General features: G+C 53.4%; 4 protein-coding genes across 4 annotated transcripts; 3 read left to right on the forward strand and 1 right to left on the reverse strand.

Moving 5' to 3' along the window:
- Positions 1 to 119: 119 nt before the first annotated feature.
- VE01_00238 (uncharacterized protein) lies at positions 120 to 2,877 on the forward strand. The gene is made up of 2 exons (XM_018269770.2): positions 120 to 978; positions 1,032 to 2,877. The coding sequence occupies exons 1-2, from the start codon at positions 594 to 596 to the stop codon at positions 2,441 to 2,443; spliced, it is 1,797 nt and encodes a 598-aa protein (XP_018135098.1). The 5' UTR covers positions 120 to 593; the 3' UTR covers positions 2,444 to 2,877.
- FET5 (ATP binding protein) lies at positions 2,831 to 4,204 on the reverse strand. Its single transcript, XM_018269771.2, has 2 exons — positions 4,082 to 4,204; positions 2,831 to 4,022 (listed from the first exon to the last, which is right to left on the reverse strand). Exons 1-2 carry the CDS (start codon positions 4,127 to 4,129, stop codon positions 3,174 to 3,176), a joined length of 897 nt encoding a protein of 298 aa, XP_018135099.1. The 5' UTR covers positions 4,130 to 4,204; the 3' UTR covers positions 2,831 to 3,173.
- Positions 4,205 to 5,255: 1,051 nt separating this feature from the next.
- On the forward strand, positions 5,256 to 7,443 carry SAM2 (methionine adenosyltransferase sam2). Its single transcript, XM_018269772.2, has 3 exons — positions 5,256 to 5,460; positions 5,521 to 6,186; positions 6,239 to 7,443. Exons 1-3 carry the CDS (start codon positions 5,401 to 5,403, stop codon positions 6,695 to 6,697), a joined length of 1,185 nt encoding a protein of 394 aa, XP_018135542.1. The 5' UTR covers positions 5,256 to 5,400; the 3' UTR covers positions 6,698 to 7,443.
- A 2,975-nt stretch (positions 7,444 to 10,418) lies between these two features.
- VE01_00241 (uncharacterized protein) lies at positions 10,419 to 14,384 on the forward strand. Its single transcript, XM_018269773.2, has 2 exons — positions 10,419 to 11,052; positions 11,156 to 14,384. Exons 1-2 carry the CDS (start codon positions 10,568 to 10,570, stop codon positions 13,887 to 13,889), a joined length of 3,219 nt encoding a protein of 1,072 aa, XP_018135392.1. The 5' UTR covers positions 10,419 to 10,567; the 3' UTR covers positions 13,890 to 14,384.
- Positions 14,385 to 14,391: the final 7 nt, after the last annotated feature.

Genomic DNA, 14,391 nt, shown 5'->3' on the forward strand with positions numbered 1-14,391 from the left:
CGGGTCTCTCCTAGTGGAACATCCACCCACCCATTGACACGGCAACCAGCGGATCCCTCGAATAAATGATCGTAAAATGACGCTGGGAGAGAGATCTATAAAAACCTAAAATAAAGAAGCCATAATATTGTAGGGCTAGCTGTGGTTTTATTTATTTTCCGGCGTATACAATATTATAAAGAGGCTGATAAAGCGTATAGGAGTACAAAATAGTAGTGATATCACATGTGCGATGTCACTTTTGCGCCGGGAATGTCGAGAGAGTAGTTTGGACCATTCTTACCAGAACCGCCATTTATGACTCTCGGTTAAGAAACTAGCCCATTCACTCTCCCCCCAGTACACCCAGCCAAGAAGCAATGGCCACCAAAACAAACAGCCCGCCCTAAGGCTAAGAAAGAGCCTCTCCAACGACCTAACAACGTACCTTCCTTCATACATCGTCATCCACCGCTCCTATTTCGACAACCACCACCGACACGACAACCAAACGCCAACAGGAGGAATCAACGACACAGACAGCTCGAAAATGAGACAGTAATTCCGCAGCAGGAGCACCCCATCTCGAATATCCTAAAGTTACAGCCGTTAAAATGGACGACATGCCGGGCATGTCGCCGCCTCCGTCTCCACTGGAGTCCCTGGTTTCGTCCCCTCTGTCTATGCGATCCAGGTCACCAACACCGCCATACGAATACCCGTCTCCCAGGTCTTCTCAGCCGTCAGGGAGTAGGTCATCTTCTACAGCGCGCGACATGCAAGATGAGGCGGAGGGCCCGCCGCCAGCCAAGAAGCGCAAGCTTGCTCAACCCAAGGAGCGGACGACGGAGTACTTAGATCTGCACACCCTCGACGAGAGCACCGATCCGGAGAAATTGGCCAATGACGATCTGCAGCTTCAGCGTCTCCTCAAAGTCCTACGGACGAAGCGGAAGATTGTTGTAATTGCAGGAGCTGGAATTTCCGTTTCGGCAGGCAGTAAGGAAATTGCCCATCCTTTTTATCTTGCCATAAAACTAACCATGCTCTAGTTCCCGACTTCCGCTCTTCAACTGGACTCTTCACCACACTTCGCAGCAAATATGATTTAAAGTCTTCTGGAAAAGACCTCTTTGACGCGGCCGTATACAAGAACGACTCCTCAACAGCCTCCTTTCATGACATGGTTCGCGAGATGTCGCACATGACTCGGCAAGCAAACCCAACAATGTTCCACCATATGATCGCGACAATTGCGGAAGAGGGCCGTCTAATGCGCCTCTACACGCAAAACGTAGATGGGATCGACACATCCCTAGAGCCGCTCCGGACAAACATCCCTCTCAATTCGAGGGGTCCCTGGCCAAAAACTATCCAGCTCCATGGCGGATTGGAGAAGATGGTCTGCACCAAGTGCCGCGCGCTATCTGACTTCGACGGCTCCCTTTTCGAAGGTTCCGAGCCTCCATCCTGTAAAGCATGTGAGGAGTTAGATGAGATCCGAACCACCCTAGCCGGAAAGCGAAGCCACGGCATTGGCCGCCTCCGCCCCAGAATAGTCCTCTACAACGAATACAACCCCGACGAAGAAGCCATCGGCGCCGTCACAACAGCCGATCTCAAGAGCCGCCCCGACGCCGTCATCGTCGTCGGCACGAGCCTGAAAGTCCCAGGCGTAAAACGCATCGCACGTGAGATGTGCCAAGTCGCGCGCGGTCGCAAAGACGGCTTCACAGCCTGGATCAACCACGGGCCTGAACCAGTCGGGCTGGAGTTCAAGGACTGCTGGGACTTGGTGATTCGCGGGGACTGCGACGAGGTTGCGCGCCATGCTGCGATTCCGAAATGGGATGATAAGGATGTTGGACCGTATACTGTTCTTCCTCCGCGAGAGACTCCGAAGTCCCCGATGAAGGTTGAGCTGGGTGGTGCGGCGAAACATAAGGCTGTTGAGAAGACGCAGGGTATGGTGACGCCCACTGCTAGCCCGCGAACTCGCAGCCCCGCGCCGGCGAAGGACTTGAAGAAGATGAAGCAGCCCAAGCTCTTCGCTTCTGGAACCGCTACTAAGCCCATCACCAAACCCACCTCCACAGCAGCAGGGGCTAAAAAGAAGGCTCCCGCGCCCAAGAAACCCGCTGCTGCGAAGAACGCTAAGATTACTAAGGCATTCACAACCACCAAGTCCTCCAAGGCCATCTCGGGAAAGGCCATCAAACACGAGCCTATCGCGCCTATGTTCCCTAACCTCAGCAAGGTCGCGCCGTCATCACCTATGCTCCCGCTGTCGTTAGTGGAGGTGCGGAATAATACCGAGACCACGCCGGTGAAGCGCGAGTTTGGCGGCAAGGCGGAGGCAGCGGATCCGGATTCGCCGAGCGCGCAGTTGAGGAGGGAGGGGGGGAGGGAGACGGTGTCGCCGGGGGTAGTGCCGAGGGGGATGGGGCATTTGATTGAGACTTAGCGCGGCGTCAGGCTGGGTTCACTGTCCTAGGGGGGTTATGTGTTTAAGCTGGTTCGATCCTGGGGTGCTGGGGAGTGTTATTGAGGTGAGGATGGGGGGGTTATACCACACCACCACCCATCCCCCATATGTGCGTTTTTGGCGTCAAAGGCAAGGCAGCACGCGGTGCCGTGCTAGAATAGGGTGTCATACCATCCATGTTCCGCCTTTTTTATTTGTTTTTCTGGAGGCGCGGTTATTCTCACACATCGGAAGCATGGCATGGCATTGCATTGCTTGCGTGGATGATGTTGGCTTGGTGTCATATATGGATAAGATAGTAGGGTTAGTAGTGTTAGGAGTGATAGGAGTGCTAGTGGGCTTTTTTTTAGAATAGGGTTATATCTCTGGCTGTCGCTCTAGCTGTGCGCTGGGGGATGAGTGGGTGGCTGGGTAATTATATTTGTTTTACTGGTATGATATGACTTGTATGTTGTGACTTCGTGGGGTGATGTTGAGCTGGATCCCTGGTGTTGTCGTCATGAATTTTCCCAGTCTTATCTCAACACTTGTACAAGTATTCATTTTCAAGCCGAATATACTTGTTCTACAAAAAATCCCAAACAGCTCTCAGATGGGCACCAATATAACGCCCCCGCTATGCGAACCCATCCCACTTTATACCCCCAAAACTCCAAACAAATGCATAATCCACCCAACCAGCACCCCCCTCCCCTAGACCTCCAACACCCTACTCCCCCACATCCCCATCCTCATACTCGATCTCCGCCAAATCGCCCGTCTCCCTCGGCTCCTGCGCCTCATGATACTGAATCGCATCATCGAGATAACTCAAGATAGCCCCCACACTATCCTCATCCTGCACATCAAGCCTCAAATACGACACCATGCTAAAACTCTCAATCAACCCCGCCACCGCGCGATTCAAGCGCCGGAAACTCTCCCCGCGCATCATACTCCCGTTCTCTAGCGGATCACCCACGCCCGGCTCCTCTCCACCGCCAAGGTCAGAGGGGTCGTCGTCTAGGAGTGATGCGTCGGGGTCGAGGAAGCGCTTGAGCTCCCGCTTGCCGACTTGTCCTTTTACTAGGTCCATTTTGGAGAGGATGTTAACGTGGGGGACTTCTAGCATAATCATCGCTGACATCGCCGACAGTGTCCCCGCAAAAAACTTCGCCCGATCAACTACAAATGTTGCCTCGAGCAAATATGCCGCCGCGAGATTAACACTCAACCCCCCCTGCATCGTGAGATGCTTCACCAGCGCCGGCAGCACAGGGACATGCGTGTATAGCTCGATCTGGCCCGGCATATCGATTACAATAAGGTACTCCTCGGACAGCGGATCGATAGCTTCGGTGATGAAATCGAGGTTCTCGAGGAGGAACTCGAAACAGTAGATTAGACCCCCGTTGGGCCCCAGCCCCATTTCCTCCATCACGTCGGAGAGGGAGATCAGGTCTTTGATGTCCAGGTCGGGCTCGTGGTCGAAGGTCTCCGCGGCGGGGTCCAGGTTGATGTAGAAGGAGGACCGGCGGTTGTGGTGGAGGTGCGTGATGAGAGAGCTGCAGAAGGTGGTCTATGGGCGCCGGGTTAGATGGGGGTTCAAGGGACGGTGAATGGGGATGGGGGACTGACCTTGCCGGCGCCCGCGGGGCCCATGACCAGCACACCGAATTTGGACATTGTGAAGAGGGAGAGTGGTGTTGGTGGGGAATGAGTTTTGTTAAAGTCGCCGCTGCTGCATGGCTTGGAGGGGGGAGGTCGGTGAGGCTGAGGAGGGGTTATTTGCTTGCTAGCTATGCGATCATAGAAATTTGCAGTGTTGCTTGGTCAGCCTCGCGCGAAAGGCTGACGAATGGGAAGGCTGCGTGGGTTTACTTCGGGGTACATGGGTTTCGGGGGGTTGGTGATGGGAGGGATGGTTGGAAAATAAGCAATCCTAAGTACCCCGCAGTAGACATTTTTTGCTTTTCGGGGTTTAACTGCCCCTCGACCACCCCGACGGGGTTTTGTTTCAAAGAAGTGAGGGTTCACGCCTTTTCATGTAGCACGTGTATTTATTATTGTTGTACGTATTACGGAGTAAGGTATAGAGTAGTAGTAGTAGTAGTATGAGCTGTTTAAGGGGGTTTCAAGGCCTGCATTTTACGAAGTATGGTTCCGTTGAAGTCGATCCACGATATCAGTAGAGTACCAAGAGTTTCTGCGGGGATGGCTGCCGTTGAAGACAATGGTAAAAATGGAAATCTGAGCTGAATCCCCGAGTTGGGTGTCTGATTGGGGGCACGTGCAATCACGCACTTCGTACGACTCGGGGATTTCAGGCGCTGGTTGATTGAAAGGTGGCAGAAATGGCCGGCTACGGAAGGGACAAGGAACAACAAAGAAAAAAGACAGGTAGGACGGGGAGTAACAGCCCATTCTCACCGCTCGACGAAAGTACTCGTGGCCCTCGATGGCAACATCCAACCCCTCTGATGGTACTTGGGACACTTGGGACTCAATTGGAATCTACTGTGTTTTCCGTATAATATAGAGTAGTTACCATAGTAATTATGAGGCTCTTTATATCAATTCAGAAGCTGTATAGAAATATTCATCTTCATCCCAATCACCACCACAATTTTCATCCTCTAAGCCGTCGTTTTCGTATTTTTTCGCCGATGGCCCTGTTGTACCTTGCGCGGTTTATCGTGCTGGGAGGTACATCGGTCCATTTTCGACAAATGGTGCCTTCTCGTCTCGCTAAAATAAATTAGACTCGATCGCCCTCCGAAGTTCTAATCCTGCCCCACTACTTCTTCTCAACCTTCCCCTCCCCTCTTCAACTTCTTCTTGTCTACTATTCCTCTCTCTATCTCTATACCCCTCTAGACACTTTCTTGTCTTCATCTTCTCTTCATCTTCTTTATACCTCAACCCTCTCTCTCCTCCCCCCCCAGAATCTATTCAAGATGACTGCCAACGGATCTACCCCCGGTGGCCACCACAACCAGGGCACCTTCCTGTTCACCGTAAGTTCTTGAAAAACCCCGCTCTGGCGAGAAATATCAAATCCTGACACATTGCCACAGTCCGAGTCCGTCGGTGAGGGTCACCCAGACAAGATCGCTGATCAGGTCTCCGATGCCATCCTCGATGCCTGCTTGACCGACGACCCTCTCTCCAAGGTCGCTTGCGAGACCGCTACCAAGACTGGTATGGTCATGGTCTTCGGTGAGATCACCACCAAGACCAAGCTTGACTACCAGAAGGTCATCCGTGGTGCCATCAAGGACATCGGTTACGATGACTCCGCAAAGGGCTTCGACTACAAGACCTGCAACGTCCTCGTTGCCATTGAGGAGCAGTCCCCCGATATCGCCCAGGGTCTTCACTACGAGCAGGCTCTTGAGCAGCTCGGTGCTGGTGACCAGGGTATCATGTTCGGTTATGCCACTGATGAGACCCCTGAGCTCTTCCCATTGACCCTTCAATTGGCACACAAGCTTAACGCTGAGATGAGCGCTTCCCGCCGTGATGGCTCCATCCCATGGTTGAGGCCCGACACCAAGACCCAGGTCACCATTGAGTACAAGCACGACAACGGTGCCGTTGTCCCTCTCAGAGTCCACACCGTTGTCGTCTCTGCCCAGCACGCCGAGACCATCACCACTGAGCAGCTCCGCAAGGAGATCCTCGAGAAGGTCATCAAGAAGGTCATCCCCGCCAAGTACCTTGACGACCAGACCATCTACCACGTAAGTTGACCTTGACACCCATAAAATAAAAACAGCTGTCTGACAAAACTAGATCCAACCCTCTGGACTCTTCATCATCGGTGGCCCACAGGGTGATGCCGGTCTGACTGGCCGCAAGATCATCGTTGACACATACGGTGGATGGGGAGCTCACGGAGGTGGTGCTTTCTCCGGAAAGGATTTCTCCAAGGTCGACCGCTCCGCCGCCTACGTCGCCCGCTGGATCGCCAAGTCCCTCGTCAACGCCAAGCTTGCCCGCCGCTGCCTCGTCCAGCTGTCGTACGCCATCGGTGTCGCTGAGCCCCTCTCCATCTTCGTCGACTCGTACGGAACCTCCGAGAAGACTTCCGACGAGCTTGAGAAGATCATCCGCGCCAACTTCGACCTCCGCCCGGGAGTGATCGTCAAGGAGCTCGACCTGGCCAAGCCAATCTACTTCCAGACCGCCAAGAACGGCCACTTCACCAACCAGAACTTCACCTGGGAGAAGCCGAAGACCCTCAAGTTCTAAGCGTCTTCGCTCAGACACAACCACACCACACCACATCACACACAAATAGTAATAATAGATCCGAAAGGGACTCAACGTCTCTCTCCTCCTTACCTCCTCTTTTGACGACAACGGCCATCTTCGATCCCATGATGATGACTGATGACATCTTGAACTTTTCCCTTAGATTTTTCACACGCGGCGAAACGGGTCTATATGCACAGGGCGGCGGGGCGGTCTCAACGACTGCGGGGTTATGTTAAGCGAAATCTGCATTTTATTGAGTGTTGGCCTATTTTAAATGGTCAACTGTTTTTTTTCATCAACGTTTTACTACAAAAAGCTTTCCGGGAAAATCATGATATTATGTATATTGTGATTAATTTTTTGGAAAAGTCTTTCAACATAGACCATTTAGAACTTCGAGACGGGGGACACAGACAGGACATTTTCTATGCTTTTGAGCAACAATTCGGCGTTCAACGGAGAATTTCAACATTTTCTCTGATTATGCATAGCGGGTAGGACGGAAAGGGAAGGGAAATGTCTGGCTGGTGCTCTGGGGATGCGGGGGGTGTATGTTGATGTGCTTTTTTCTCTTTGCCTTGTGCGAGGGGGAATGCACAGCGAGTTGGGGATGTTAAGGCTTTTATCTTTTCATATTCCGCCTTTTTCTTCTTCTGTTCCTACCTTCTGTATAGGGGTGGGATGGGGGGAAGGGGGTTGGGTAGCTGTGGTAGATAGCTTTAATATCAGCTTGTCTCGAACAACCTATCGTTTTCTGTGTTGGTGGTGTATTGTGATATTGTGACCTCGTCTACTGACTGTACTCGTGGGAGCTGTGCTGGTGCTGGTGCTAATGATCGTCCGAGCTGCAAGCACCCCTTTCTCGCAATAACAGCTGTGCTGCTGCTGCTTGTTATTGTGATCGGGGTGCTAGTTTTAAGCTATCTTTAAACTATTGGTGGTAACCCCATGATCGACCGAACCGCTGGTCTTTCATAATATGTAGCAGCTTGGGCTTGGAGCTTGCTTGAGCTTTGCCCCTCTGAAGAGGTTATTGCGATCTTTTACTCCATCTACTGCTAGCGTCTAGCTGAACGTACGATCGACCGAGCCGCTCGTCTCTCCTCATATAACAGCTCTCAACAGTGCACGAGTTGCGCAGCTTGGAGCTGGAGCTTTCCCCTTCTCTGTGTGTTGTTGACATACTAATTACTAGCGTCTAGCTGAACGTACGATCGACCGGGCTGGCAGTCTCTCCTAACCAGCTCCTCTTGCCATCAGTGTAGTGTGATGTAGCTTGGATTCTGGATCCTGGAGCCTTGCCTTCTGAAGGGGTTATTGGGATCCTAATTACTAGCGTCCAGCTGAACATACGATCGACTGAGCCGCCGACCTCTCCTGATATATGTAACCTCGTCTCTTCCCTCTCAGCACCGTAACTTGGAGCTAAGAGCAGCTTGGAGTTGGAGCTTTGCCCTTCTCTATATCTTGTAACTTAGCCTTCCATCCCAATTACTAGCGCCTAGGTGAACATACGATCGACCAAACCGCCGACCTCTCCTGCTATGCAACCTCTCCTCCCCCCTCTCAGCACTGTACATTACCTTGGAGGTTGAAGCTAGAGCTTTGCAACTTTTTCGTACTTTGTCCCAATACCACCTCCTAGCCCTCAAGTGAACACACGATCGACCTCCCTAGCCACCTGTACCAATTACCCCAATCAACAATCCCGCCTCCCTCTCCCTTCCACCACCGCCCAGTGACCATCCCAGTGGAGCCCCATCAACGCCAAAGGAGATGAATGAATGGGCTAGATCGCGATCTTAACCCATCTTGCTTGGACTCTAATTTTGCTCGAAGGTTAATCTCGGAGATGTGTGTATTTTTGGGCATGATGGTGGAGGAGTGGGTTAGAGTCGGTGATAGTACGGGGAGTAGGGGTCTCGTGGTGGTCGGTGCCGAACCGTTAGTAAGGGGTGAGTGAGTGATGTGATGGGGCGGCGGATGGACGGTGTCCCGTGCGAGGGTTAGTAAGGGATGGGGATCGGGATGGGGGTTGCCGTGGTGTGTGGATTTCTGGGCTTCGGTGTTCCGTGGGGGGCCGAGGGGGTGAAGTGGATGGTTGTTATGCCTGGTGCTGGATATGGATATGGGGAGATGGAGATGAGTTCATGCATGCACTGTATGGCAGAGGCAGGAAGACAGCGGGAAGACCAGGAGTATGGGTGCCTCGTATATCGTATGGCTGCCAGCACTCACACCGTCATCACCTATATACCATTACAACCACCAACACCGTCCCACCGTCCACAAACAGCAAGCGACAGTAGTGGCGGCCAGGCAAAAGGGAACGGACCCTGGCGTATGGCAGAAATGGAGTGAGTCTAGAGTACAAACTACCGGGCCACTTTACCCCAAGCGCCATAACCGCACCGAAATGGACTGGTGGCACTGAGTTGGTAATCTCGGTAAATTTTTGGCGGTGGCGGGCTGGACTGGGTGGTGGTTGCGTGGGGGATGGATGGATGGATTGGATGGATAGATTAGATGGATGGATGGATGGGGAGGAGGTTGGTAATTGATTGGGGTGTTTGGCGGCGTTTACTGTCGTCGAATAGTGCAGTTGTCTCCAAATAGTGTAGTTGTCTAAAGAGTGAGCGTGACGACGACCAGCGCGTGCTGTAATGAGGGATTCTTCGGCGGTAGAAGACTTTGAATGGCTATTGGTCGCCTTATCCTGCTGTTGTTCCTGTCAATATTCATCGGCGATACCGCGATAGATGGGATGGGAGCTATGGCTGGCTCACAATCGCTCTGGTCTTTCTTCTGGTGGCTGGCTGTTCTACCGCAGAGAACGTACACTTGCAGTAGTCCCACCCTCCTTCCGTCCCACACCCACGACGATTGGCGCCTGCACGTTCCTATCTGTCCCTGACGCTTTCCCCTATCCGTCACTAGCCGTTCCTGAGCACACCCCTTCCAGCCCCCTCTACCTCCACCGCCTGCTGCCATTCATCCAATCAGCGCGCTTGGCGGGAAAAGGGTCGAAGCGCTTTGGGTTTCCTAATGCGGACTCGGGCCGCACGCCAGAGACATGAGAGACTAGAGAGACAAATAATGGATAGAATGGATGGGATGCATAGGATGGATCACAGGGAAGGGAGATGCGCCAATGCCCGCCAGTGCACTGAATGGAAGGTGGCATTTGCGGGTGGAAGAGAGAGCTGGCCAATACGTGGACGGGACTGCTGTTTTTCTTCTTTTCAGTAGCTGCCCTTATTCCCGTTTTCCCCTGACTACTCTACCGTTCCTTCCCTCCCCACTTCCCCGTGCTGCCCATACACAGGCTGCCTGCATTGCATGTACATCCTGTACGGTGGTCCACTACATACGTTTGAGTTGTACTGGCTATGCATGTACTGATTGTTTTGTCTGGAACTGGTTCTTCCCACGATGCTACTCCATACTACCACTCTATACTACTCTAGATCGCTCCAATGTATCTCTGTTTATTCTCAAAATAGTAAAGATGTCCACTCCCATTCCCTCCATTCCCTCCATTCCCTTCACATGCCTGTCATTCTGCCCGTCTTTGTTCATCTTTGTTAACGGGGAAATTGCAATCCTCGTAGCTTCATCGCTTCAACGGCCTTATTCGACTACTCCCATGAACTAACGCCCTTGCCGAGACCCCTCTCTCGACTCCCACTCCCACTCCCACCCAAGCCCACCAGCCACTCTCCTCTCCTCCCCCAGACACATTGGTGTCCCATTCAATATCCCATATCACACCTAATCTACGCCAAGTCTGTCGGCGTTGGTCTATCTTGTACATCTCCATCTGTCTAAATGTCTGATTGACCTTGTTCCTAATCGAAACGGATCATGGCGCCCGAGATGACAGGGTTCAGCGTCCTAGATTCGACACAGACACCACCCTCGCCGCCATCGCGATTGCCGACACCTCCTCCTCCCTCACCACCACCACGCGCCATGGCCCGCCCGCTCCCCCATCCTGATACTCCTTCTGCCTCATCCCCATCTGATGTCTCCTCCTCCCTCCCCTCACCACAGTCCCAGTCCGTGCAGCAACCAGGCTCCGATCGACAATCTGCCGAGACAGTGAGGCCGCGAGCTTCGTCCCTTGTTTCAACCACATCGTCCATCAAGAGAAAACCGTTACCGTTGTCGGCGCTGCCTCTAGCTGCGAGATATTCGGTCGAATCGAGCGCCAGCACCTTTGACTCACCGTCCGCCAGATTCTCGAGACGCCCGTCGATAGACAGTCCCACGATCTACGACCCTTCGGCACACCGGTTTCCTATCTTCGTGGAGGAGGCTGGTCTGGACCAGAGACAAAGAATCTCAACGTACGTCTGTCTCGTATTCCTCTGCTCACCAAGAATACCACCCTACCTACCAGCCCTCCGAATTGTTTCCTCTTCGGGTTAAAGATACTGACCGGATAAACAGTCTCGACATCCCACAGGAGCCCGTCAGACCGCTGTCACCTGTAATCGAAGCTTCAGCTCATCAGACAGATTCGACTGCCACACCAAATCAACCCACCCCTGCCACACACACACACACACATACACACTCAATAGGTGGCACCCCTCCGACCTCGTCTGTCCGCCATGCAAGATTGAGGCGTGACTCGGCCCTCAGCACCACCTCGAGTTATTACACATACGAGGATTCGAGTCCAGCACACCGTTCCCGCTCAGGAACAGAAACAATGTCCCTTTTCGCGGCAAAGCCACAACCACCCAACCTCAGCCTGCCCGATAACGATGCCCGCGGCGCCTCCTTCGACGCAACCAGCATCAAGAGCCCCTCCGATAAACAACTCCCCAAGTCGCCTGGAGCGTCTAAACTTGGTTCCTTCTTCGGGTGGGGTGGAAACACCTCGCCGGCCTCATCGACGACTACCTTCTCGGAGGATAAGAACTTCTCGCCCATACCCTCGCCGACGTCCCCGGCGAAACACTTCTCAAAGTCGATTGCCAGCCGTGCAATTCCGATTGGCATCGACGTCCCTAAAGCCAATTCGGCGAATGAGAGCTTCTTCGACGAGGAATTCGCACCATCTAGCGTAGAAAGCGAGTCTCACGTCGGAGAGATGGAGGAGGAACTCAAAACTATCAGTGCCGAGCTGGCCACATCTATAAGGAGGGAGATGGAACTAGAGGATCTTGTTGAACGATTACAATCGGAAGTTGACAACCCTCGCGGACCTAATAAGAGAACAAGTGATTATTTCTCCGACTCTGGTACGAGCTCGGTCAAGTATGGCGGTGATACCGATTCAAGAACGGAGGAGATTGAGCGCATGCAGCGGAAAACGGACCGCGAAAAGGCCCAGATTCGACTGGATTGCCAAGAAAAGGTCCAAGAAGAGAGGACACGACGATCAGGTCTAGAGAAGAAGATTCGCCGGTTAGAAGAGAAGGTATCGCATGTTGATCTCGCGTCGATGAACTCCCTCGATAGCGGCGGCCGATTAAAAGACTTGGAAGCGACTTGCGAAGACCTACGGCGACGACTTAATGACGAACGAAAGGTCAAGGAGAACTTTGAAGATCTCCTGACAGCACTCAGAGGCGAACTACACACCTCGCATAATGAGCGTGACAACCTCAGAGACGAAGTTGTTCCGCAACTACGAGCTCGGGTTGAAGGGCTAGAGGCGCAGGCCGCTGAACATGAGAAGCTAGCATACGAGCACACGAAGGTGCAGCAGCAGATGCAGCTGACTAGAGGCGACAGTGTGCGCAAGCTGCAGACTGATATACAATCACATATGGACAGCATCGGTGAAGATGGTCCACAACCTAATTCCGGCTTGAAGAGGTCTACTTCGGTGAGGAACTCTACAGTTACTACACCTTTAATGAGGTCGCGGCCTACTTCAATGTCCCTGGCAAAAGGCGTCGAGTCGCGAGACATGCTCCTTGAACGCGTGAAGGACGTCGAAGCCCAACGAGACGCCCTCCACCGCGCATTGAAGAGTCTCCTAGAGAGACAAGAGCACCAAACTAAAGAAAACGACAAGCGCCTCCGCCAGCTCGAGATCGAGCGCGATAACGCCCTCAAGAGCGCACCCAAACGCGCTGGCTATGGTAAAGACGTCTCCAGCTTGAGGGATGAAATCAACACCCTCCGTCGCCGCGCCGATGAAGCCATAGAGCAAAAGTGGCAGTGCGAGAAGGGCCTCAGCGGCCTTAAGATGGACCTCGACCGCGCCGAGCAGGAGATTGGATCCCTTCGCAACCTCCTCCTCGATAACGGCGTTCCCGTCCCGGAAAACATCCCGGGGTCGCGTAGCAGCGCTAACTCCTCGTCGCTGGAGCAGGCATACTCTGAGCTCAAGAAGACGTACGCTGCGTCCCTTGATCGCGTGAAGGCGCTGGAGAGCCAGGTTCCCCGCGATGGCACGACGGATGAGGCACTCCGATCCCTCCAAACCTCCCTAACCACCGCCATCGCCGACCGCGACTCCGCGGTCTCCTCACTCAACACCACGGAGCTCTCGCACCTTTCCACCGAGACTGATCTCGCATCCCAGCTCCAGCATGCTGCGGAACACATCGAGGGACTAGCGGGCCAGGTGCGCGCCCAGCTGTCGGCGAACTCCACCCTCCGCGCCCGTCTTGCGGAGACGATCAAGCGCGGGGAGGTGGAGCAGAATGCCAATGTGGCACGGATTATGGGGATGCAAGGAAAGCTGCGCACCCTCGAGGAGGCCCTCATGGCTGCGCAACAGGCGTCTGAAGAGCGCACTGCTCGACACGAAGACGAGGTCCGCGAGCTCAAGGAGTCCCGCAACAGCCAACTCATCCGCGTCAAAGATTCCCTTCGCTCCCCGCGCCTCTTCGCGCCCAAGTCCCCCATGAGCCCCCTCTTCGCCGGCAACGCGAGGAGTCCCCGCATCGACGTCACGTCCGGCGGCAAGGCGATGAACGTCGGCGAGGAGTCGAGGGTGGGGATGCTGAAGAGCCGCGTCGAGGAGCTGGAGCGCGCGCTGGGAGAGGCGGATCGCGAGATGGAGGAGGTGGTGGGGAGGATGAATGTCGCGCAGATTGAGGTGATGGAGCTGCAGAATGAGAGGGAGGAGGCGGTGAGGGCGACGAGGATGCTGGAGAAGAGGGTGGAGGAGGAGAGGTTGAGGGGGTTTGAGGGGAGGTTTAGGTCGTTCCAGACTTAGGAAGGACCCTGACTACTCGCCCGCCCGGCCTGGTTGAGTTGTGTGATGTTCGTTTTGGTGGTTGATGTGTTTCGATATTGCGCTTTAGCGACTGCATTTTTTCTAACCTTGATGGTTGTGCATTGGTTTTTTGAGGATGGGCGTTGGGAGATGGCTGATATGGCTGTCGATTTTTTGTTTCGATTATATATGGGATCATGGCTCTCTTCGAGTCCTCCCGACCGACCCCGATTGGTGGGGGTTGGGGGGGTTGTTTAATTCTTAAACCTTATATATAGTATATATTGTGGCGGAGATGTATGGATGGTAGTGTTTGGATATTTACATATGGAGATGAGGGCGATGGGTAGATAGATGGGTGGGGGGAAGAATATATGAAGTGTATTTCTGAGATGGTATGTTTTTGTTGTTTTTGGATGTGATGTTCGATTTTGTTTTGCTGTTTGTCGTGCTCTGCCTACTTAAATCATTCTTTTGTCTGTAATTGGGATCATGGGGATAT

Source organism: Pseudogymnoascus verrucosus (genome assembly GCF_001662655.1).
Source record: "Pseudogymnoascus verrucosus strain UAMH 10579 unplaced genomic scaffold scaffold_1, whole genome shotgun sequence".
Classification (NCBI taxonomy): domain Eukaryota; kingdom Fungi; phylum Ascomycota; class Leotiomycetes; order Thelebolales; family Thelebolaceae; genus Pseudogymnoascus; species Pseudogymnoascus verrucosus.

Excerpts from the sequence above, each read along its gene's own strand:
- VE01_00238 (XM_018269770.2), top strand. The coding sequence starts at position 594 with ATGGACGACATGCCGGGCATGTCGCCGCCTCCGTCTCCACTGGAGTCC. Across the intron at positions 979-1,031 it reads AATTTCCGTTTCGGCAGGCA|TTCCCGACTTCCGCTCTTCA; the intron begins GTAAGGAAATTG and ends ACCATGCTCTAG.
- FET5 (XM_018269771.2), bottom strand. The coding sequence starts at position 4,129 with ATGTCCAAATTCGGTGTGCTGGTCATGGGCCCCGCGGGCGCCGGCAAG. Across the intron at positions 4,023-4,081 it reads GCCCCGCGGGCGCCGGCAAG|ACCACCTTCTGCAGCTCTCT; the intron begins GTCAGTCCCCCA and ends CGGCGCCCATAG.
- SAM2 (XM_018269772.2), top strand. The coding sequence starts at position 5,401 with ATGACTGCCAACGGATCTACCCCCGGTGGCCACCACAACCAGGGCACC. Across the intron at positions 5,461-5,520 it reads AGGGCACCTTCCTGTTCACC|TCCGAGTCCGTCGGTGAGGG; the intron begins GTAAGTTCTTGA and ends ACATTGCCACAG. Across the intron at positions 6,187-6,238 it reads ACGACCAGACCATCTACCAC|ATCCAACCCTCTGGACTCTT; the intron begins GTAAGTTGACCT and ends TGACAAAACTAG.
- VE01_00241 (XM_018269773.2), top strand. The coding sequence starts at position 10,568 with ATGGCGCCCGAGATGACAGGGTTCAGCGTCCTAGATTCGACACAGACA. Across the intron at positions 11,053-11,155 it reads CAGAGACAAAGAATCTCAAC|TCTCGACATCCCACAGGAGC; the intron begins GTACGTCTGTCT and ends CCGGATAAACAG.